The 25,029-nt window shown below is 37.8% G+C and overlaps 1 protein-coding gene across 4 annotated transcripts in view; it reads left to right on the top strand.

The window, feature by feature from the left end:
• Positions 1-22,281, top strand: part of PPP4R2 (protein phosphatase 4 regulatory subunit 2) — a 74,072-nt gene extending 51,791 nt beyond the window's left edge. Inside the window, exons 4-10 of one of the 4 annotated variants that reach the window (XM_084902087.1) lie at positions 13,485-13,578; positions 14,731-14,768; positions 15,914-15,988; positions 16,448-16,591; positions 17,280-17,572; positions 17,788-17,940; positions 19,593-22,281. In XM_084902087.1, the coding sequence (XP_084758213.1) occupies positions 13,485-13,578; positions 14,731-14,768; positions 15,914-15,988; positions 16,448-16,591; positions 17,280-17,572; positions 17,788-17,940; positions 19,593-19,606 (811 nt within the window). In that variant the 3' untranslated portion in view covers positions 19,607-22,281. Of the gene's footprint in view, positions 1-13,484; positions 13,579-14,730; positions 14,769-15,913; positions 15,989-16,447; positions 16,592-17,279; positions 17,573-17,787 lie in introns of all 4 variants that reach the window. The other 3 variants (XM_084902088.1, XM_084902085.1, XM_084902086.1) reach the window with 3 other exon arrangements.
• Positions 22,282-25,029: the final 2,748 nt, after the last annotated feature.

The raw sequence follows: 25,029 nt of genomic DNA, 5'->3' as shown, positions 1-25,029 counted from the left end.
TATAATAAAAGGTTAATATGCATATTGTCCCCATCACTGGGAGTTTGACTAGAGTTCGACCAGGGAGTGGGCCCTGCCCTATTGACCCTAATTGGGGTGGGCTGGCTGAACCCCACCTGTGCATGAATTCATGCACCAGGCCTCTAGTATATGTATATGAATATTGATGTATGTGTATATTTTATCCACATGTTAACGTCTGAGTATAGAACCTATTGCTTTCAAGCATGTCAAACTCTGTTCCCAGGTCGTGAGTGTGACATGCTTGCAGTTTAAGATAATATTGCAGAAAACCAGTGGCATTTCTGTCTTTTGTGGAAACTTCAGAGGAAACAAAACTGAACCCATTCAGCCTTTAAAAATTATGAGATATTTAACTTAGTTTCCACCTAAATAGTGTTAATAAAGCACAAAAGTGAATTGGCTATTTTAGCTTTTTTCTTAAATAAGATGTTTGATTTAATGATTATCTCTTTAGCCTTTTACACTGCTGGCCTGTTATATTTTGTATTTATCTTTTTAAAAAAATTTTGTTTTTATTGACTTGAGAGAAAGAGGATTGGAGAGGAATAGAGATATAAAAACATCTACGACTGAGAAACATAATCTATCAGCTGCCTCCTGCATACCCTCTTACTGGAGATGGAGCCTGAAACCCAGGCACGTGTCCTAACAGGGAATCAAACTGTGACCTCTTGGTTCCTGGGTCAAACTTAACCAATGAGTCACACCTGCTGGGCTGTATTTATCTTTTTCGTGAAGAAAGTTGCTTATAAACATAGAGATATGTATATACACATAGTTAATTATCTGAATTTGTTTTTCTTAGACTTCAAGTCAAATGCATATTTGTTTTTTTATATTTTTATTTTATTTTTGGTTTAATCTTTATTGTTGAGAGTATTAGAGATTTCTTCCATTGTCCCGCTACCCCATTCCTGTCCCACCCCAGGCCTTCACCACCCTACTGTCTGTGTCCATTGGTAAGATCTTTGGTTAATCTCTTCCTGTCCCTGCCTCTCCCCTTCCTTCTGAGATTCGTCAGTCTGTTCCATGAATCCATGCCTCTGATTCTGTTTTTTTCACTAGTTTATTTTGTCCATTAGATTTCTTGTTCATTTTTATTTTTAGATTCATTTGTTAATATCTATTTGCTGCCATTTTTTTTTCCACTTTTTTTTTCTTTTTGATTAAGGTATTACATATGTGTCCTTATTCTCCCATTGTTTCCACCACCACCACCACCCCTCCCTGCCTCCCACTCCTGCTCATGCCCTCACCCTCCTGGTGTCTGTGTCCATTGGTTATGCTTATAAGCAGACATACAAGTCCTTTGATTGGTCTCTCCCCATTACCCCCACTTTCCCCTACCTTCTCTCTGAGGTTTGATCATCTGATCGATGCTTCTCTGTCTCTGGATCTGTTTCTGTTCATCGGTTTATGTTCATTATATTCCATAAATGAGTGAGATTATGTGATATTTATTTTTCTCTGACTGACTTATTTCGCTTAGCATAATGCTCTCTAGTTCCATCCATGCTGCTAGGATTTCTTTTTTTCATTTTTTATTGCAGTATAGTGTTCCATTGTATAGATGTACCACCGTTTTTTTAATCCGCTTATCTGCTGATGAGCCCTTAGGCTGTTTCCAAATCTTAGCTATGGTGAATTGTACTGCTATGAACATATATCCTTTCTGATTGGTGTTTCTAGTTTCTTGGGATATATTCCTAGAAGGGGGATCACTGGGTCAAATGGCAGTTCCATTTTCAGTTTTTTGAGGAAACCAGTGTTCTCCACAGTGGCTGCACCAGTTTGCATTCCCCCCAGCAGTGCACGAGGCTTCCTTTTTCTCTGCATCTTAGCCAGGACTTGCCATTTTTTGATTTGTTGATATGATAGTCATTCTGACAGGTGTGAGATGGTACCACATTATTTTGATTTGCATCTTTTAAAATTATATATATATATATATATATATATATATATATATATATATATTTCAGAGAGGAAGGGGGAGAGAAAGAGATAGAGATATCAGTTGATGTATATTCAGGAGAGAGAATCATTGATTGGCTGCTTCCTCCACACCCCCTCACTGGATATGGAGCCCACAACCCAGTGGTGTGCCCTTTTAAGTTGTATGAGTTCTCTAAATGTTGGAGATTAAACACTTATCGGAGATAACATTGGCAAATATGTTCTTCCATACAGTGGGCTTTCTTGTTGTTTTGTTGATGGTTTCTTTCACTGTGCTGAAGCTTTTTATTTTGATGTAGTCCCATTTATTTACTTTCTCTTTTGATTTTCATTGCCATAGAAGCAGTATTTGTAGAAATTGCTTCGATATATGCCTGAGATTTTGCTGCCTGTGGAGTCCTGTAATATTTTTATGTTTTCTCATCTTACGTTTAAGTCCTATATCCATTTTGAGTTTATTTTTGTGTATGGTGTAAGTTGGTGGTCTAGTTTCTTTCTTTTCTTTTTTTTTTTTTTTTTTTTTTTTTTTTTTGCATGTATCTGTCCAATTTCCCAACACCATTTATTGAAGAGACTTTTTTTTTTTTTATTGATTTTTTTACAGAGAGGAAGAGAGGGATAGAGAGTTAGAAACATCGATGAGAGAATCATCTATCAGCTGCCTAGGGGATGTGCCCGCAATCAAGGTACATGCCTTTGACCAGAATTGAAACTGGGACTGACCTTTCAGTCCACAGGCCGACACTCTCCACTGAGCCAAACTGATTTCGCCTATTGAAGAGACTTTTGATTCCATTGTATGCTCTTGCCTTCTTCATCAAATATTAATTTAGCATAGTGGTTTGGGTCGATTTCTGGGTTCTCTGTTCTATTCCATTGGTCTATATGTCTGTTCTTGTGCCAGTACCAGGCAGTTTTGAGAACAGTGGCTTTGTAATACAGCTTGAAATCTGGTATTGAGAATCCCTCCTATTTTATTTTTCTTTTGCAGGATTGCTGCAGCTATTCAGGGTCTTTTTATTCCAGATGAATTTTTGGAGAGTTCTTTTCTAGGTCTGTGAAATATGCAGTTGGTATTTTAATGGGGAGTGCATTCAATCTATAGATTGCTTTGGGTAGTATGGACATTTTAATGATGTTGATTCTACCAATCCATGAACATGGTATGTTCTTCCATCTGTTTATGTCTTCCTCTATCTCTTTTTTCAGTGTCTTTTAGTTTTCTGAGTATAGGTCTTTTACCTCCTTAGTTAAGTTTATTCCAAGGTATCTTAATTTTTTTGGTGTGATGTTAAGTGGGATTGTTTTTGTTTTCTTTTAATCTCTCTTTTCTGTAAGTTTACTATTGGTGTGTAAAAATGCCATACATTTCTTGGTGTTCATTTTGTATCCTACGTTGCTGAATTCATTTATTAAGTCTAATAATTTTTTGATGGAGTCTTATGGTTTTCTGTGTACAGTATCATGTCATCTGGGAATAATGACAGTTTTATATCTTTTCAGTTTGGATACCTTTTATTTCTTCTTGTCTAATTGCTATGGCTAGCACTTCCAGTACTATGTCATACAGGAGTGGTGAAAATGGACATCCCTTTCTAGTTCCTGTTCTTAGGTGAATGGTTTTAGTTTCTGCCCATTGAGTATGATGTTAGCTGCAGATTTATCGTATAAGGAAGGCTTTTATTATGTTGATGTATGATCCCTTTATTCCAACTTTGCTTAGGTTTTTTTTTTTTTTTTTTTTTCATCAAGAAAGGGATTGGATTTTGTCAAATACTTTTCATGAATTGATTATGACTATGATTTTTCTCTCTCATTGGTAATGGTATTTGATCTTGCTGATGTACTGCTGGATCCGATTTGTTAGAATTTTGTTGAGGATTTTGGCATCTATGTTCATGGGGGATATTGGCCTGTAATTCTCTTTCATTGTGTTTTTATCACAATTTTTGGTATTAGGGTAATGTTGGCTTCATAGAATGCGCTTAGAAGTGTTCTTTCCTCTTGAATTTTTTTGGAATAGTCTTAGGAAGATAGGTTTTAGTTCTTCTTTGAATGTTTCGTAAAACTCTCCTGTGAAGCTGTCCATCCAGCTCAGGTCGTTCGTTTGCTGGAAGCTTTTTTGATGACTGCTTCAATTTCCTCCATAGTTATTAGCCTATTGAGATTTTTAGATTCTTCCTGATTGAGTTTTGGACAATTGTATTTTTTTTAGGAATATGTCCATTTCTTCTCTGTTGGACAGTTTGTTGGAGTAGAGGTCTTCATAGTATTTTTTTTACAATCCTTTGTAATTCTGTGGGGTATGTTGTTATTTCACCTCTTTCATTTCTGATTTTGTTTATTTGGGTCCTCTCTCTCTGCTTCTTGGTGAGCCTGGCTAAAGGTTCATCAATCTTGTTTATCCTTTCAAAGAACCAGCTCTTGGTTTTGTTGATCTTTTATAGTTTCTTTGATCTCTATGTCATTTATCTCCACTCTAATCTTTATTATTTCCTTTCTTCTGCTCACTCTGGGCTTTTCTTGTTGTTCTCTTTTAATTCTTTAAATTGCATAATTACATGGTTTATTACCAATTTATCTTGTTTTTTTGAGGTAGGCCTGTGGAGCTATAAACATCCCTCTCAGGACTGCTTTTACTGTGCCCCATAGATATTGGATTGTTGTGTTTTCATTGTCATTCATTTCCAGAATATTTTTAATTTCTTCTTTGATCTCTTTGGTAACCCAATCATTGTTTAATAGCATGCTATTCAGCTTTCAAGTGTTTGAATTTTTTGGAATGTTTTTATTGTAGTTTATTTCTAATATTATGCCATTGTGATCTGAGAGGATACTTGATATGATTTCAATCTTCTTGAATTTGGAGAGATTTTGCCCGTGAACAAGTATGGGGGTCTATTCGTGGCTTTGGGGTAAAATGTTATATAGGTATTAAGTCCATCTGATCTAGTGAGTCATTTATGATTACTGTTTCTTTGTTTGTTTTTGTCTAGACGATTTATCCAGTGATGCCTGTGGTGTATTAAAGTCCTCTAGTATGATTGTATTGTTCTTGATCTCTTCCTTGATATCTTTGAGGAGTTTTTAAATGTATTTGGGTGCTCCTGTATTGGATGCATAAATGTTTTCCAGAGTTATATCCTCTTGTTGTATCGATCCCTTTAGTATTATGAAGTGGCCATCTTTATCTCTTGTTATGGTCTTCACTTTGAGGTCTATTTTGTCTGACATAAGTGTTGCTATCGCAGCTTTTTTTTTCCCCATTTGCCCCTGGAAGATAGTATTTTATCCCTTCACTTTCATTCGGTGTGAGTTCCTTGTAAAAGTGGGTCTCTTGTAGACAGCATATGTATGGGTCATGTTTTCTTATCCATTCAGCCACTTGATGTATTTTGATTGGATCATTCAGTCCATTTACATTTAAAGTTATTATTGATAGGTACTTGTTTGTAGCCATTTTATTTTTTGTGCCTGTGTTTCTTCTTCTCTTTTTATTCTTTTTATACCAGTTCATTTAGCATTTCCTGTATTGCTAGCTTGGTGGTGATAAACTCCCTTAGCCTATTTTTATTTCCCCTTCCATTTGAATGATAGCCTTGCTGGATAGAGTATTCTTGTATTCAGTCTCTTGCTTTGCATCACTTTGTATACTTCCTTCCCTTCCTTTCCGTTCTTGAGAAATCATTTGATAATCTCATGGGAGATTCCTTGTAAGTAACTTTCTGTCTCTCTTGCATCCTTTAAGATTCTCTCTTTGTTCTTAATGTTAGCCATTGTAATTACAACGTGTCTTGCTGTGGGTCTTTTGGGCTTCATCTCTTTTGACAGAGACTCTGTGAGCTTGTGTAATTTGTTTCTTCCCCAACTCAGGGAATTTTTCTGACATTCAAATAGGTGTTCTAACACTTGTTCCTCCTCTTGTCTTTCTGACACCCCTGCTATATACTATGTTGCTTCGTTTCATGTTGTCCCAAAACTCCCTCAGGCTCTCCTCATGTGTTTTGATTTTTTTTCTCCAGTTGCAGTTCAGAGTGGGTGCATTTTGCTTCCCTGGCTTCTAATTCGATAATTTGGTCCTCTGCTTCTCCTAGACTATTTTTGAAAGCTTCCATGGAGGTTTTTATTTTAGCATTATCACTCTTTATTTCTTCCTGATTCTTATGTTCGTTGTTGATTTTCTCATCCATCTGGCTTATGGATTTTATGACTTCATTCTGAATTCTTTTTCTGATAAATTGCATGCCTCAGTTTCATTTAAATTCTTTTTGGTGATTCCTTCATTTATTTCCTTTGGGGTGTTTTTTTTCTTTTGTCTCCCCATTTTTGCTGTCTCTCTCGGTCCCTAGGCTACCTGCTTGGTGTCCAAGAGTTGAGGCCCCTCTCAGTCCAATGGTTGTGGACTCACTAGCCCCTGGGCCTGGGTCTGCCTTTGGTTAACGCCTTTTTGTGTCTGTGTGTGTGTGTGTGTGTGTGTGTGTCTTCTCTAAGTTGTACCCCTTTCTCCCACAGTTCTGGTCCCTTAATTTTCCGTTTCTTGAGGTTGATGGGGGCAGGTGCATAGCATCTTTAGTGTGCAACTCTCTGTGAGAGCCCAGAGCCCTCTGACATGAAGTTCGCTGTGCTCCTCCAGCCTCTAAGGCAGGATGGTATCGTAAGTCCCTCTGGTAGTGCACTTACAGCATGGACCTGTGACCTGTGATTTGGCACACCAGTTCGCGCCAGCAGCTCTGACCTTGGCTGTGGGTACGGCATGCACCAGCCAAAGACTCTTTCTGTGCTGATAGCAGAGCACCCACTGGCTCAAGTTCTATCTCAGACAGATGCGTAGCACACACTGGGCTGCAGCTCTGTCTTTGTTGGGGTGCCACGGAGCATGCTCTATGCTGGTGGCTGGGCGCACTTAGTCTGTGCCAGAGGTGGAATGCTTGCCCTTCAAGGGCTCTGCCTAAGCTGTCAGTGGAGTGCACTCTGGCTGAGCCAGAGGCAGGGGACTTGCCCTTCACAGGCTTTGCCTAAGTTGGTGGAGCACAAAGCTCATGGCAGAGCACATTTAGTCTGCGCAAGGGGTACGGCCCTCACTCTGTGAGAGCTCTGCCTGGACTGTTGGTGAGCGTGCTTTGTGTAAGGGTCTGGACACTTGCCTGGCTAGGGTTCCGTTTGAGCAGGGGTGTAGGACACACCAGGTTGAGGTTCTGTATTGGTATCAAGGATTGAGCAGGGAGTAGGGGACCATAGCTTGCACTCACAGAGCGAGGATCTGAAGCATGGGATCCTGGGATACTGGGTTTGGGCTCTGAATAGGAAGCTCAGCTTCGGAGGTCTGTCTGATCTCTCCCACTAAAGACGTCTGGGGCACAGTGGTGGTTCCACATGGGTTATGGCTGGCAAGTGGCTCCCTGCCCAGGTCTGAGGGTGCTGCCCCAGGTCAGTCTGGATGTTGGTGGGGCAGCACTTTTGGCCTCCTTTGTTCCCCTCTACAAGATGGCATGCTTTCCAAGTCACAGCCGAACTGGTGTGGGGGTGCCAGTGGCGATAGCAAGGGCTCCTCATCTAGGCAAGCTCAATCTGCCAGTCCCTGGCACTCCTGAGATATTTATATGTCCTCCCTAACTCATCCATGCACACACCACGCACATCCACACATGCTCTTCTCACTTCTTTACTCTGTCACACACTCTCTCTCCCTGCTGTCCTGTTGGCCACCATTTTCAGGATCTCCTGTTGCCATTTTATTGTTGTCTAGAGGCCCGGTGCATGAAAATTCATGCACTGGCCGGGGGGATGGGTCCCTCAGCCCGGCCTGTCCCTTCTCCCTCTCTAGGAGCCCTTAGGGGCGGAAGGCAACCCTGCAACCAGGGGAAGGTGATGCCCCCATCGCACCTCTGCTGCCTCTACGAGCAGTGCAAGCCTCAGCCAGCCCTCGTAGGTTTGAGAGACACTGTCATTAGCTGCAGCTTATTTGAGAGATTTTAGCAAAGTCTGAAGCCTGAGCCAGGAGAGGCCATTCATATGGAAAAGCTGCTGCAAACAGCTTGGGTGGGGCGGATTCTCAGGGAATTGCCAGGGCCGAGATTCAGATATGGCTGCCAGTCAGCCTTGTGACAGGGAAGGTCCCAGCACAGGAACAGTGATCCCTACAAGCACCCTCAGTCTGGGAGAAAGCCACCTCTAAGTTCCTACCCTAATGCCAGATAATCTAGACCCTCCCCTATGTGTCTGGGTCTCCCAGAGTCACCCTGTACTGGAGATCAGAGGAAGTGTGTTTGAGTAAGTTCGTGTGCTGGCCTTTTAAGAGCAGAACCTAAGGTCTTCAGCAGCTTCCCTGAGTGTCCCTGAGCCCCAATCTCTGCTGGTTTTTACAGCTAGTCCATAGTTTATAGGGCTTTCTCTTGCCAACTCTGGAACTCTGGGCTGGGGTCTGGTTTGGGGCTGGGACCCATTGCTCCTCCTAGTTCTGGAACCCTGAGCTGGGTCCCCTTGCTCCTCACACACAGCCTCTACTGGGACTGTCTCCCTCCTGATCTAAAAAAAGTCACACATGGGTGTTGGGCCAGCCCTAACCAAGCTTCCACCTCTCCTATCAATCTTAATGTGCTTTTTTCTTTGCTTCTCTAGTTGTAGGACTTAATTCAGTCAGATTTTAGGCAGTTCTGAATGTAGTTTTTAAAAAATTTTTTAATTTTTATTTTTTTAAATATATTTTATTGATTTTTTACAGAGAGGAAGGAAGAGAGATAGAGAGCTAGAAACGTCGATGAGAGAGGAACATCGACCAGCTGTCTCTTGCACACCCCCTACCGGGGATGTGCCCGCAACCAACGTACATGGTCCTGACAGGAATCGAACCTGGGACCGTTCAGTCCGCAGACCGACGCGCTACCACTGAGCCAAACCAGTTTCGGCAGTTTTTTTATTTTTTTTTTTTATACTAGAGGCCCGGTGCATGAATTTGTGCATGGGTGGGGTCTGGCTGGCCTGCCCCATGGGGTCAGAGGGAGGGGCTGAAGGCAGTTGGCCTGCTGGCCCCACTCCTGGACGAGGGGACAATTTGCATATTAGCCTTTTATTATATAGGACATATTTTTATTGATTTCAGAGAGGAAGGGGGAGAGAGAGAGAGAGAGAGAGAGAGAGAGAGAGAGAGAGAGAGAGAGAGAGAGACATGATGACAGGGAATCATTTTTGGCTGCCTCCTGTATGCCCCTTACTGGGAATAGAACCTGCATCCTGGGCATGTGCCCTTGACCAGAATCGAACCTGAGACTCTTTAGTCCACTGGCCAATGCTGTATTCACTGATCCAAACCAGCTAGGGCTAGTTGTAATTTTGATGTGGTTGTGAGCGGCTGCTACCCTGTTTCCCCGAAAATAAGACAGTGTCTTATATTAATTTTTTCTCCCAAAGTTGCGCTAGGTCTTATTTTCAGGGGATGTCTTATCTTTCCATGCGCTAGGTCTTATTTTCGGAGGATGTCTTATTTTCGGGGAAACATGATAGTACAGGTGTTTACCTATGCTGCCATTTTGGTTGTCCTTTCTAAATCTGAAGTGCATTTTTAAAGATAAGAAATTGCTCCTTTAGACCTTAGCCATATTGTTTAAAATTTTTTCTTTTAAAAAATAGCATTAGGTTGCTGACTTATGTTTAGATGTCTTTCTCATGTTCAGTAGCATTTCTTGGTATTTTTCTTAAATACTGGAAAAAATTCCATCTTACAATGTGAGCAAAATAAAGGTGATACATTACAAAGTAAACTGAATGCATTATTTTTAAAATAACCCAAAATATTATTTCTATTAAGTTATTTATTTTACTGTCTACCTTTTCTAATGAACATCTTTCCCCCATTAACCAAATTTAGGGATTCTGTTTCATGTTTTTCATTGAAAGTGAGTCACGTCCTTTTTCTTTTTGGCACATGTATCTGAATTTAATTTAGTGAACTTTATTGGGAAGAGCCTTAATATTTTCAGGAGATTAACTATTTTTTGTACTATGTCTAATGGAAGAGTAACAGAAACCAAACCTTTCTTATAGTTGGACCAAACATTCATTTTTGGATTTATCTGGTTTATTCTTATGCCTCCTTTCAAAGACCTACCTCAAATTAAATGTTCCCACGTTCATGCTTACTTCCCTGGCATGCATTTTATTCTATCCTCATTGCACTGATACATAATATTATTACCTTTTATTACTGTAATTATTTACATGTTTGTCTTCTTGGCTAGTAAGTTTTTCCAGCATATAATAGGCTCTCCTATTTATTTGAAAATACTATATAAAAACACGTTTTAGTGTAGTTGTCAATATTACAATGTTAAAATTTCCAATTGATTCTGTTATTTAAAGTAATTAATATCCTGTTCAAGTGAGGAAGTGTTGTATGACATTTTAGTGCCATCTCTTGGGCATTTGATAAAATGACTTTAAAGGCTTCTGTGAATGTCTGTGAACGAAAACTAATTTTGCTGACATTGCTGTGCAAACATAATGTACCTTTTCCTCCTGAAAGCAGTAATGATAATCACCCACACATAAATTGTTCATAATTGACTGCAGTTTTAATTATCTTCCTAAAGAAAGCCAAACATTTAGTGTAAATGTTGTTAAATGGGAAGCTTAAATAGATACTAAATTTTTTTATTTAATAAATCTTTATTATTTAGATTATTACAATTGTTCCTCTTTTTTCCCCTTATAGCTCCCCTCCACCTGGTTCCCTTACCTCTCCTCTCCCCCTACTGTCCTCATCCATAGGTGTATGATTTTTGTCCAGTCTCTTATTGCACCCCTCTCACCCTGAGAATTGTAAGTCCCACACCCCTTACTATGCCCTTGATTCTATTATAGTCACCAGTTTATTCTGTTCATCAGATTTTTAATTCACTTGATTTTTAGAGTCACTTGTTGATAGCTATGTATTTGTTATTCATAATTTTTATCTTTTTATTCTTCCTCTTAAAAAATACCTTTCAGCATTTTATATAATATTGGTTTGGTGGTGGTGAACTTCTTTAGCTTTTTCTTATCTGTGAAGCTCTTTATCTCACCTTCAATTCTGAATGATAGCTTTGCTGGTTAGAGTAATCTTGGTTGTAGATTCTTGCTATTCATCACTCTTCATATTTCTTGCCACTCCCATCTGGCCTACATAGTTTCTGTTGAGAAATCAGCTGACAATCCTTTGGGTGCTCCCTTGTAGGTAACTTTTTTTCTCTTGCTGGCTTTTAATATTCTCTTTGTATTTTGCTCTTGGTGTGGTCCTCTTTGGATTCCTCTTGTTTGGGTTCTGTGCGCTTCCTGGACTTGTAAGTCTATTTCTTTCACCAGGTGGGGGAAGTTTTCTGGCATTATTTCTTCAAATAGGTTTTCAATATTTTGCTCTCTCTCTTCTTCTGGCACCCCCATAATTCCGATGTTGATATGCTTGAAATTGTTCCAGAGGCTTCTTACACTATCTTCATATTTTTTATTCTTTTTTATTTTTTGCTTTTCCAGTTGAGTGTTTTTTGCTTCTTTAGATTTCAAATCTTTGACTTGTTTCTTGTAGTCATCTAGTCTGCTGTTAGGTCTCTGTATTATATTTTTTATTTCAGTCAGTGTATGTTTAATTTCTAGTTGGTCTTTTTCATATCCTCGAGGGTTTCGCTAAATTTATCGGCCTTTTCTAGGAAATTCTTGAAAAACCTTATAACTGATTTTGAACTTTATATCCAGACCTTTGCTTTTCTCCTTTTCTTTCATTTGTGATCTGTTTCTTTGTCTCCGCATTTTCTCTTCTTCCCTGTGTTGATAGAGTGACTTTGTGTGATAGGTGTCCTATAGGGCCTAGTGGATCAGCCTCCCCAGTTACCTGAGGTGGACACTCTTGACGCACCCCTTTGTGGGCTGTGCGCACAGCTTTGTTGTAGTTAAGCCTTGATTGTTGTTAGTATCACTGGGAGGAATTGACCTCCAGGCCAATTGGCTGTGAAGATCAGCTGTGTCTACGCCTGGAGAACTTCTGTGTTGGATACAGCCTTATGAGATAAGACTTGCAAAATTGCAAAAGCCTCTGTGCCCAACTGGATAGGGCGGCGTCTCAGGGCTGAGCAGTCTTGGCTTCCTGTCAGCCCTGCCCTATGAGGCCCCTGGGTCTCAGTAACCCTCAGTAATTGCTGCAAGCACCTTTGAGAGAAAGCTGCCCTCGAGTTTCGCCTGCTGCCTGACAGTCCAGTTTCTCCCCAATTGAGTCTGAGTTCCCAGAGTCTCCCCTGGAACTGGAGTTCAGCAAATTCAGGAGCTTCCGTCTCCCGCTTGAGTAAGGATCCACACACTCAATTGCCTGCCCTCTCCACATGCACATCTCTATACCTCAGCCTTTTGCAGCTCCTTTGAGTTTCAATGTGTTTATCTCCTTCTAGTTGTAGAATTTCTACTCAGCCAGCTTTCCTGTTGTTCTGGATGGTGGTGTCCGTTTTGTCTTTTAGTTGTAGTTTTGAAATTGTGCGAGGTAGCATTTTAGGTGTTTACCTATGTCGCCATCTTGGTTTCACCCGATATTAATTTTTTAAAGCTTATTTTAATTTAAAAGAAAGTATTAGCTTTTGATGTATGAAAGAATTTTACTTTGAGGAAATACATTATCTGTTTAAATATTTACCAGTTAAGGATTTAAAATTCTTAACACGGAATGCTTTTTTGTTTATTTCTTGTTAATAGATAACCTTTTAATTACAGTATCACTGTGAGACATTTATTGAGAAAATAACAGGTGGTGGTGATGATGTGTGTGTTTAAGATTGGAGAGTAGTGATCTACAATAGAAGAAGGGCTGAGATTCAGGTATATTGCAATACTCTGAAATCATGTAATATACTTAAGATGTATCTACCGTGTTTCCCTGAAAATAAGACATTCTCCAAAAATAAGACCTAGTGCATGTAAAGATAAGACATCCCCTGAAAATAAGACCTAGCACAACTTTGGGAGAAAAAATATAAGACACTATTTTATTTTCAGGGAAACAGGGTATCTATATGCACAAGCCTAAGCGACTGTTACAATGGGATAGCCGGCTAAGTAGCCATTATGTGCTCTGACCACCAGGGGATAGGTGCTTAATGCAGGAGCTGCCCCCTGGTGGGCAGTGTGTTCCCTCGGCCAACCTCCCAGGAAACTCCACCCATGCCTTAATTGAATGATTGAGGAAAAAATTTTGAGTTGAAACAAATTTTTTCTCTTTCAGTTTTTAAACTTTCTGTTAATTTTGGATATTCTGTATTGCTTTTTAAGACAAGGAAGGGAAAATTGTTTTTTGTTTTTGTTTTGGGTTTTTTTTTTTTGTAAACAAAAAGGTGTGCCTATTGTTTTGCCTGTTTTTAAATGAGTCATTCATTCCTCTATTGTAGCATTTTATTTTATAGTTTAACACATGCTTGACTAGAAAAAAAGTGAGACTGATAATGTTTCTAATTTTCTTAATAACTAGCTCATTATAAAATTATGTTCTTTTGCAGTATCCCTTTTACTATTCAGCGGCTATGTGAATTGCTTACAGATCCAAGGAGAAATTATACAGGAACAGACAAATTTCTCAGAGGAGTAGAGAAGGTATATATTTTGTTATTGAAATTATATTAAACTGTAACATAATAGATTTCAGAAAAACGCATTGAGTAAGAATTGTTGTAGTCAGCTTTTCTTGAAATAAGTTTCTCAACCTACTTGAAATTTTTCCCAAATTATTGTTTGAATTGTCAGAGTTTTGGAGAGAGTTAATAGAGGGGCAGAGGAAGGCTTATGATCAATTAAGTTTAGGAAAGCAACTTAGGAATTCTCTCCTGGATATTCATACTATACATCAGTATATTTAATGTTCTGTGAAGTTCTATAATTGATATTTTAACTTTAATAGAGTATTTTGCAAACTTCTTAATCCATGGAATTCATTTATTTCAGTTCTGGAATTCAAATGTACACAACTCTGGAAAATCACTGATACAAAACATTTAAATTAGATGTTGTGAAAGGTAAAGGTCAGGTTGAAGAATGAAGAAAACATTAGGTTTTCTGTGAGTTGAGGAGATATTAGTAATAAGGAATGGATATTTTGGACAGAGGGAAGAGCATGATGAGCAAAAACATTAAGGTGTTTGAGGAAGTTGACTTGTGTAAAGAAGGTGAAGGAGCCCTTGGAGACCAAGATTGGACCAGTGGGTGGCTAATCCCCTCATTTGGTAATTGATCCTAGTCCAGTGTTCATTTTAAGGTTATAATTCAAATTCAGTTTATTTACCCTGGAAGCTGGAATCCAAAACTGTTAATTAGTCATTTATAATCAAGGCCTTACCGGACTAATGTTTTAGTTTCTGTGGTACTTGATACTACACGTGACGCTTTGATACTGCTTTATAAGGAAATTCATTCATACTTGGCCTAGAACTTTAATGTCTAAGTAGCTTGGGGGCGAGTCTAACTAAAATGAGAAGGTGGCTCTACTTTATTATATGCAATATATAATGTTAGGGCTCCAAAGAAACTAGAGTAAAAAAGAAATAAACAAGACTGTCTAAATAAATGCGTTAATAGGATATTAGGTTAGATTTTTTGTTGTTTGTAAGTTTTTATTTTAAAACTTTTATTAGTAAAATCAGAATAAATAGAAATTTAACCTATTAGGATGAATTTGAAAAATTAGAAACAAATGATTAAACTTAGTTGTAGTACTTTTCCTTAAGCTAAATCACCAATTTTTGTTTGCAGAATGTGATGGTTGTTAGCTGTGTATATCCTTCTTCAGAGTAAGTAGAGAAACTTTTCTATATGTTGATCTTTAAAAATTGCATTTATTTAATATGTAATAAAAATAATTACATTTATAAATACCTGTGAATTCACCACCCAGTTTTCAAAATTGAATATTACCAATAATATTACCTGTGTGTTTCTGCAATAAAGGGATTTGGATTGAGATTTGTGATTTACCATAATCTTCACATTGTTGGATTTAAGTATTGTCTTGGCTCTCAGGGCCCTGTGATCCTATCCTATAAATTTTCCCAGGCCATCTTTAGAAATTTAGCTACTTGATTACATTCCTCTCCAGATTTATAAGATACCGGTTAAGGGCACTATTAACGTTTTGTTAATGAGTGAATATCTTAGAAATTACAGGAAGTTTAGCAGTGTCCCTGGCCTCTATCCCCTGACTGTCACTACTATCCCTTCTCTTCTCCACTACCCCCCCCTCCCAAAAAAAAAAGAAAGTCTTCAGACACTGTCAAATGTCTTCCGGGATGCAGTGGGTGGTAGGTAGAGAGATTGTGAGGAGGAAGTTGACTCTCATTGAGAAAAGTTGATTTAACAAGGTTAAGCGCCAGCCTGTTTCTTCCCGACAGAAAGTATAGTGTCAGTCATTGGTGATTGACTGGGCGCTTAACATGTTAAGGTTAAAAATACCTCTGATTTAATAGAGAAAAACTGAATATTTTTTTCATATACTTCATTGACTTTTTACAGAGAGGAGGGGAGAGGGATAGAGAGTTAGAAACATCAATGAGAGAGAAACATCAATCAGCTGCCTCATGCACACCCCCTACTGGGGATGTGCCTGCAACTAAGGTACATGCCCTTGACCGGAATTGAACCTAGGACCCTTCAGTCCATAGGCCAAGGCTCTATCCACTGAGCCAAACTGGTCAGGCAAAAACAGAACAAAACAAAACAAAACAAAACAAAACAAAAAAACCCCTGAATTTCTTTTTATAATTTTTTTAAGATTATACATGTTATGAATTAAGATAATCCCATGATTGTTATTTTTCACAGAGGTCTTATTGTTTGGTTTTGCAACAGTGATATCTTATAAAAGATGAAAATTCTTGATTCCTGTCAAAACTAGTACATGAAACCATCCATAACAGTGTTTGTTTGTTTTGTCTCAAAGGAAAAATAATGCTAATAGTTTAAATCGAATGAATGGTGTTATGTTTCCTGGAAATTCACCAACTTATACTGAAAGGTAAGACTCTTGATTTTTAATATCCAAAGAAAGAATTTACATATGCTTAGTTGTTTTTTTAAAATATATATTTTTTATATATTTTATTGATTTTTTTTTTTTAACAAAGAGTAGGGAAGAAGGATAGAGAGTTAGAAACATCAATGAGAGAGAAACATCGATCAGCTGCCTCCTGCACAATCCCCACTGGGGATGTGTTGGCAACCAAGGTACATGCCCTTGACCGGAATCGAACCTGGGACCCTTGAGTTCGCAGGCTGACGCTCTATCCACTGAGCCAAATCGATTAGGGCAACGTATTCTTAGTTTTGAGTAGCAGGCTCAATATATATATTTTTTTAATTTGTCATTAGGAGGATAATAGAACATATTAGTTAATGTGGATCTGAAAGTCAGAATTACCTTCAAAGGGATGACTTTAGCAAAATGGGAAAATTATGTTCACTTGTCTTACCACAGGGCTAATATAAATGGGCCAGGAACACCTAGGCCACTTAATCGACCAAAGGTTTCTTTGTCAGTCCCCATGACAACCAATGGCTTGCCTGAGAGCACAGATGACAAAGAGTCAAACTTACAGCAAACTGAGGACAAAAGTCACAGGTGTGTTTGAGATTTATATTTAAAAACAAAAATTGTTTATAAAATGTTAACATTGGTGATTTTCAGCACTCATTGTTTACTATCCATAATTTACTAATGTTTGAGGTATACACAGGTTTTAATGTGGTTATAGGAACTATTAGTACACACTGAAGATGGGCATAGAAAGACTAAAACTGCTAAATTATGGAGGTCCTCTTTATAATAGGCTCTTAAGAAAATAAGGTGGTCTTGATGCATTTTAATTTGTTTTGAAAATTACTAGGAAATATATTTGTAAATGAGTTGAAATTTTGTGAATAATTTCTTATATAGATTATAAAATGAAACACTTATTTATAACTCATCAAATTTTCTGCATCACTTAAGGGAAAGAAGACTGAATGAGTGAGAAGATTTAAAGAGGATGCCCATATGGAAGAGTTGTAGTTCTATTATAGGAGAACATTTAACTTATCAGAGAATTGAACCAGAAAGGTCATATAACTTGTTGACTAGTTCCTAATGGTAAACGTTCATTAAACAGTTTAGGTTCTTTTGAAAATGTTCTCGTGTTTTCTTGGCCCAGGTGGTATAATTTAACTTTGACACTGAAATATAATTAAAAAATTAATTAGATCTTTAAAATGAGAATGTAGAGGGTGAAGAAAATAATTTTATTAATGACACTTTGAAAAACCTTTTACAGTAACTCTCCAACACCTGGACCAGAAAGCTCCTCAGTGAGCCCTTTGAAAACTAAGCATCCGGATGAAGATGCCATGGAAGGGGAGGGGCTTGAGGTAAAAAGGCTTCGGTTTGACAGAGAAAGTGAAGTCAGGGAGATGGCCAGTCAGACATCTTCCAGTGAAATTCCTCCAGTTACAGTAGAAGAAACAGATGCATCATCTTCATCTCAGGATAAAGACAAAGAAAGTGGTTCTACCAGGCAACACTGTACAGAGGAGGAGGAGGAAGAGGAGGAGGAGGAAGAAGAAGAAGGTATTTAGAAACCATCTGTAAAAGGGTGGAGTGAGGAGATCCTCAAATAAAGAATGTAACATAATGCTGATGTTGGGCTTTTATCCCACACTTAGGTAGTTGCTGCTCAATTTCAGGGGATGTGATTTTGAACTGTATAATATCACAATTCATGAAACTTAACTCTTGGAGGTATTTTGAAAATAAAATTTAACTAAATATTTGCTTATTTTTAGAATCTTTTATGACATCAAGAGAAATCGTCCCTGAAAGAAAAAATCAAGAAAAAGAATCTGATGCCTTAACTGTGAATGAAGAGACTTCTGAGGAAAATAAGCAGATGGAGGAATCTGATCTGACTCAAGCTGGGAAAGATTTACATTCTGAAGGTAGTGAAAATACAGGCCCTGACAGTAGTGGTTCTGATTGCCATGAAACAGAGGAATTGGTAGAATCCAGCTCTAGTGAAACTGGAGAGATTCTTTCAGAATTATCCATGGAAAATGATGATGCAGCCACAGAGGTCACAGAGGAACCAATGGAACAAGACTAATTAGATATAGTATTTTACACAGTTCTGGTTTTACACTGTATAAAACTTTTATGTAATAAAGTGGACCTTTAGTTTTACAAGAGAAGCAGGTTGTAATATAAAGTATTTTGTGGGATAAATCCTGAAAGAGTTGTAAGAACTATGAATATCAGTTCCATGGGTCCTGCTTACCGCTGACTGTTTTGGTTTGGTCAAATCAGTGGTTTGTGTGTATAGATTTTTTTCTTTTTTTTTTTTTTTTTTTTTTTTAGAATTAAAAGTTTTTTAACTGGAAAGTAATTATAATTTTGAAAACCTTTTGGAGATTATTTAGCTTATACATACACAAAAAAGGCTTTTTGTCTTGTCTTTTTCTGACAGCTCTGGCAGTTTTCATATTTTGGTCATAGTTTCAACATTTTAACGTGAATTTTAGGGTTTCATGCTGATTTCCAGATTTTATTGTTTGACTGTACAATGGAACTTGTAAGTCATATAGACATACATATATATATATACATATATATATACACATATATTATTCTAAGGGGGGAAATGTTATATTTTTCTGTTTCTATAAGATGAATAAATACAGTGGATACTTTTTCTATTGGTCATGACTTCACTCTTTCAGAAGACAGTTTCTTTCTCTTTTAAGTAATTCAAATAAAATTTGGCCCTTGTGAAACCCTGGAAATCTAGAGTCTGTTGAAATACCAGGTTAAACACATTCCAAGAGATCTGTTCAAACTAAAATTATTTTCTATACCTCTGAGGTGCCTGAGAAAATGACTTCATTATTTATGAGAAAATGTGCTTTATCTTGGAAATTGTGTTCAAACATGAGCTTACTGTTTTGTAGAACGAACGCTTATAAAGCTGACATGAGAACGTCTCACAACTGAGCAGTTTCCTTAACTTTTTGCTTGCTTTTCTGAACATTGTGAATATTACACATTTCTTTCTAAATTATTCTAGAGTATACAGATGTCAATGATATGAAACACCACTATACTGGAAGAATTAATATATTACTTTATTAATGTACTGGAGCTAAATGACAGAAGCTTAGGGGTGCATAGAAATCACCATAATTTGTATGACATTTTGAAGTGAATTAAATATTTTTGAACATGCTTCTTCAACAGCCAGTGTTCTATTTTTCAGATCAACACAAAGCACAGTAATTACTTTAAACTCAGTATTTTCAAATTCACATGTCTGATGTCATGTAAGATGCATTTTTCCTGTCAAATTACTGGCTGCCAAATTTATACCTGTTTTCTTTGGCTGTACCTTTTGATATTTAGAATTTTTAAATTTCTGTAAAGTAGATTTTGTAGGATGTAATGTGTTCACTGCCTTTGTGACGCGGTATATATAACTGTATAATTTCTGTGTGTAAATTGAGTGCTTGGGCTTTCAATACAGTATTCATATAAAGCAATAAATACTAATGTTATGAAATATTTGAGTACATTTTTATCAAAAATAAAATCTCTTTTTTAGTTTCAGATACCTGAAGTACACAGATGAACTTATAAAACTGATGCAAACAATTTCTGACACTGTATCATATGCTTTTGGGTGATTTGAATGGCAACTACAGTTTTGCATTTTGACTACTTAAATTGCTATGACTAAAAAAATTAGAACGATTTGGCTCTGTTTATGTTTGTAGGATAACATACTACTGACTGGCTTGACTGTCAGGTTCACAGCAGCTAGATATATTTATGAATATGTCTAGTAGTCGAAATAAGAACAATACTGATTTATTGTACTCGGAGAAAAATCATACAAATTTTTTAATGTTGCAAAAATATTAAAATGAAGCAAATTTTAAATGTAATATTCTTTTTAGTGACTTATTAACCTTATTTTGTTGAAGGGTATTTTGCCAATGAGAACAGATTTGTAAACATGTTAAGAGATCTTGAAATTTTCTTTAGCATATTTATGAAATTATTGTCAATAAACCTGTTCTTTAAGATCCTGTGAACTTTTGATATTTTTATTTTAATTGTGCCATGGACCATTTGTAAACAAATAGATTTACTTTGTTGCTTTAGGTTGAAGTTTTAACAATCATGACTTTGAGGTCTGTGATTCATTTGTAAACTTGCGATTGTTATTTTTGCAAGGGCAAATGTATATCTTTATTAAATAAAGTACAATAATGGTGAATGTACCAAAATGCTGTCACTTAACTCTATGAGAGATTTGCATTTTGATCTAAAGCTTAATTTCATATTTGTAAGTTTCATATATTGATCATAGATCAAATTTGTTGCTTTTTATACAGAAAACTAGAATGCTCATGAATATCTTTAGAATAGATGGACTACCTCTGTAGTTAAACTGAGGAACCTTGTTCCTCTGATTTAAGATATTGATGCCCATTTGGAAGTAAATTTCCACAGATATGCATAGGTGCACTTAGACTTTGCTTCATGAAAATGTCGGTTCTACTCATAACTGATTTAGATGTGAATTTTTTTTAAAATCCTCAACTGAAGATATTTTTTCCGTTGATTTTTTTAAATTTTAATTTAATTTTTAGGGGGGGATGGGAGTGGAGGAGAGAGAGAGAAAAACATAGATATGAGATAAACACATGGATTGGTTGCCTCCTCCATATGCCCCAGCCAGGGCCAGGGATTGAGCTTGTATTAAATTATGTTCCCTTGACTGGGAATTGAACCTACCACCCTTTATTCCATGTGTTGATGCTCTAACCACTGAGAACCCTGGCCAGGGTCAGATGAGACTTTTTTTTTTTAAAGACTAATTTTAGGCACATTTTATTAACATACCATCAGCAAAGTCATATTAAAAGACCTAAAGAGTTGTAATGAGCTGAAACCAGTGTGGCTCAGTGGATAGAGCGTCGGCCTGTGGACTGAAAGGTCCCGGGTTCGATTCTGGTCAAGGGCATGTACCTTGGTTGCAGGCACATTCCCAGTAGGGGTTATGCAGGGGGCTGCTGATCAATGTTTCTCTGCCATCAATGTTTCTATCGCTTTCCCTTCCTCTCTGTAAAAAAAAAAAAAAATCAATAAAATATATATTTTTAAAAAGAATTGTAATGATTAATTTTAATTTCAGTGATTAAAATTTACTTTTTTGGCTTGGAGCAGATTGTTTACCTATAAGACTAATATTCTGAACCCAGCATGCAAAAAGAATTTGAAAATCTTGCTGGTCAAAAAAGTAACATTATCCTTACTACATTTTTTAAAATGTAGCTTTTCAGTTCTGGATAGCAGGAGAGAAATTAGTGGGAAAGTGTTAATTATTAGGTAAATTCAATCCAGTTAGGATTTATTATTAATTGTATCTGTCAAAAGTGTGATCTGAGCACTGGTAGGGGGCCATAACCCTTCAGCATGGAAAGGCATCCATGAAATCGTGGCCAGAAGGGATGGCCTGTGGGAACATTGAGGCTCAGAGTATTTGCTTTGCTGGTGTAGATAGGCATGCATTTATGCATTTGTAAAATCATCAACTTCATTGTTAATCCTCACATGAGGATATTTAAAAAAATTTTTTTTAAAAAACAAGTGGGAGGGGGAGATACAGTAAAATGAATGTGAGAGAGAGACAATGATTTGGTGCCTTCTGCACATTTCCTCGGCAGGCAAGAGGATTGAGCCTGCGACCGTGGTCCATGCCCTTGGCGGGATCCACTCACGACACTTCCGTCTGTGGGCTGAGGCTCTGCCACGGAGGAGACAGGCCAGGGCAAAATTAGCGATTTTTAAAATAATAAAGTAGTTTACCTATAAAAATAGTTGGGCAGCATCTAAAACTGCTATGTGATTATGAGAAATGTATCTTGCGGTAAGGATGAAAATGCAACTTGTAGAAGCAAAAGAAATAAAACGGGGGGGGGGGTAGTGTTTCAAATTGTCTTCTGAACAGGAATTTTTTAAATTTTTTCATTTTGATCAAATGAAGTTCAGTTCTCTCGTGATACGTGCTATTAAAATGGATGAATGCAAAAATCACTGTCATTTCATATGCAGTTATTAAGTTTACTGGATTATTGGCCTAATTTGAATGCTAGGATGTTAGAATACATCTAATATTTCACATTTAAAAAATCAGTACACTTGGAGAATTTTAATTCAACTTGGAGTCTAGATTACTTTGCCAAATGTATTATTTTCATAATGCAATAAAATATAAATTAGAAGACTTGTGTGTGGAATATTTTTTTTGCTATAGTAATTCACAAAGCCCTCCCCTGCTTCCCTCATCCTACTGACCTCAGAGTCCAGCATCCATTAGTATTTCCTGATCTACAGGGAGGAAAGGTTAATTATTCATTACTTTATTATAGCTCTGCTACTTAAGTGGTACACTGTTTTTACAAAGAGGGTGCATCTGAGTTGAATGGACAATTGTTTTTTGCTGAACAATTTAAACATCTGACAGTTTATATTTACTATGTCAAATTTCTCTTGGCAATAAGTTGTCATTATAACATTTGTTTAGAATCGTTTTAGAAATCTCACTTTCAGGCAACTACATGGTAAGATGTGTAGAATCCCCCTAAGTGGAGAGATTATTTTCAATTCTGGATTCTCATTTCTTTATACACTAGAGGCCCGGTGCACAAAATTCATGCACCGGGGCAGGCGGGAGATAGGGGGTTGTCCCTCAGCCCAGTGTGCACCCTTTCCAATCTGGGACCCCTAGAGGGATGTCCGAGTAAATGGGCAGTTGGTCATCCCTCTCACAATCCAGAACTGCTGGCTCCCAACTGCTCACCTGCCTGCCTTCTTGATCGCCCCTAACCGTTTCTACCTGCCAGCCTGATTGATGTCTAACTGCTCCCCTACTAGCCCATTTGCCCCCAGCTTCCCTCCTCTGCCAGCCTGGTCTAATTGCCCTCCCCTGCAGGGTTGATAGCGTTCAACTGCCCTCCCTTGCAGGCCTGGTGCCTCCCAACTGCCCTCCCCTACTTGCCTGATCACCCACAACTACCCTCCCTTGCAGGCCTGGTCCCTCCCAATTGCGAGGGGCCTGTGGTGGTTTGCAGGCCAGCCACACACACCCAGTGACCCTACCGGAGGCCCTGGGATCTGGGATATATTTATCTTCTACAATTGAAACTTTAAATATATAAGGATATATTTACCTTCTACAATTGTAGCCTGGAGCAGAGCCAAGCCTCTTGCAGGCTCAGTGGCAGCAACTGTTTCTGTTTGGATTTGTTTACCTGGGCAGGCTGAAAGCTTGGCTTCTCTGTTGCTGGGGAAACGCCTCCTTCCTGCTCTCTATGGCTGTAGCCATCTTGGTTGGGGTTATTTGCATATGCATTCTGATTGGCTTTGTGGAGTAGAGTGATGGTTAATTTGCATATTACTCTTATTCGGTAGGATATTGCACAAGAGGTGATATTCTGAAGTAAAAAAAAAATGTGGGTACTAGCATGTTTCTAAATGGAAATACTTTTTGAGTTTTAACTCATTTAATTTCACTTATCCCCACTTTATTTACTAGATGGTATAGCTAATACAGTGTTTTGAATTAATGATAGTAAGACTAATTCTTCAATTGACTAGGAGAGAGGTCTGGCTTCTTGGCTGTCTAGAATGAAGAGTATACTGTTCCCTTGTGTTCTAACAGTCTTAGAACAACAGATATTTTTCCCCTTTAGTTTAATATTGAGCATTTGAGTATCTGGTCTTTGAACTTATTTGTAAATGTCAAGGTTTTTCCAAAGGCAATACATTTATTAAAACGAAAATGTATTGTGAAAATACTACTCTCTTCAAGGTACTGAGTTTATCCCTGAGCTTTTTGTGTTGCTTGGTTTGTGCTGTTGGGAGCCTCAGGCAGACGGTGAATCACTAAGAAATGTGCGTCCCAGTAACAAAACTTTTGTGACAAGACCAGTTACCCTGACCATAGAGAGGCACAACACACCCTCACGTGGTGGGGGACGGGTGTTTCTACAAGTGGGCCGTATCATTAGCTAGCCAAGTTTTGCTTTAGATGTGGTGTAATGGTACTTGATATGTGGTCAGTGATGTTTGCATCAAGAAGTCTTTGCAGTTGAGTAGGCTTCCAAGTCTTTTAATGCTGGCTATTTGAGGGATAAACATGGTATTTGGCTGTCTTCCTTTTAGATGGTGGGTTTTCTTCGCATTGCTCGTACTACTACAGCAAGGGGGGTAAGCTTCCTTGCTGTGACTGACCATTCTCCTGTGCATTTATTTAGTAGTGCACACAACCGCCCCTTCAGCCTGGCTGGGTACCTAAACTTAAGTTACTTGGATTCAGAATACAGTTTCTTAACTAAATTATTAGAAGTGTAGCTAATTGTCAGGCCACTACACATGAAGCTGTTTAGTCCTTACTGTAATTTAGTAGTTAATTAAGCATTTGTAATATTTCTGTTGGGAATTGTGGCCCAGTTCCTAATGAGGGTTTAAGACGCCTCCCACAGTGTTTGCAGTATAAGTTTGAATTCCATAGATTGAGGTGTGTTGGGGGATTCAGCATTTTGTCAGGTTGTTTTTTAAAGAAGGTTTATGGAGGCAACATAAACAACTAAATATATATTAATATTTGGTGATACAAAATAGAATTTGTAGTGCCTTGTGATCATTATGTTTTTGTATTGAATACTAGAAATACATTGCAGATATAGGAAATTGGAGATAAATTTTCAATATATTTAAGAAATCTGGTTTTGCTCAGTGGATGGATCTTCGGCCTACGGACTGAAGGGTCCCAGGTTCAATTCCAGTCAAGGACATGTACCTTGGTTACGGGCACATCCCCAGTAGGGGGTGTGCAGGAGGCAGCTGATCGATGTTTGTCTCTTATTGATGTTTCTAACCCTCTATCCCTCTCTCTTCCTCTCTGTGGAAAATCAATAAAATACATTAAAAAAAAAGAAAAAGAATTCCAAGTGTTTGTTCAGTTTGGA

The sequence above is a fragment of the Pipistrellus hanaki genome (assembly GCF_964339955.1).
Source record: "Pipistrellus hanaki genome assembly, chromosome: 13".
Classification (NCBI taxonomy): domain Eukaryota; kingdom Metazoa; phylum Chordata; class Mammalia; order Chiroptera; family Vespertilionidae; genus Pipistrellus; species Pipistrellus hanaki.
The sequence above is the reverse complement of the archived record's forward strand: the minus strand, read 5'-3'. Positions and strand labels throughout refer to the sequence as shown.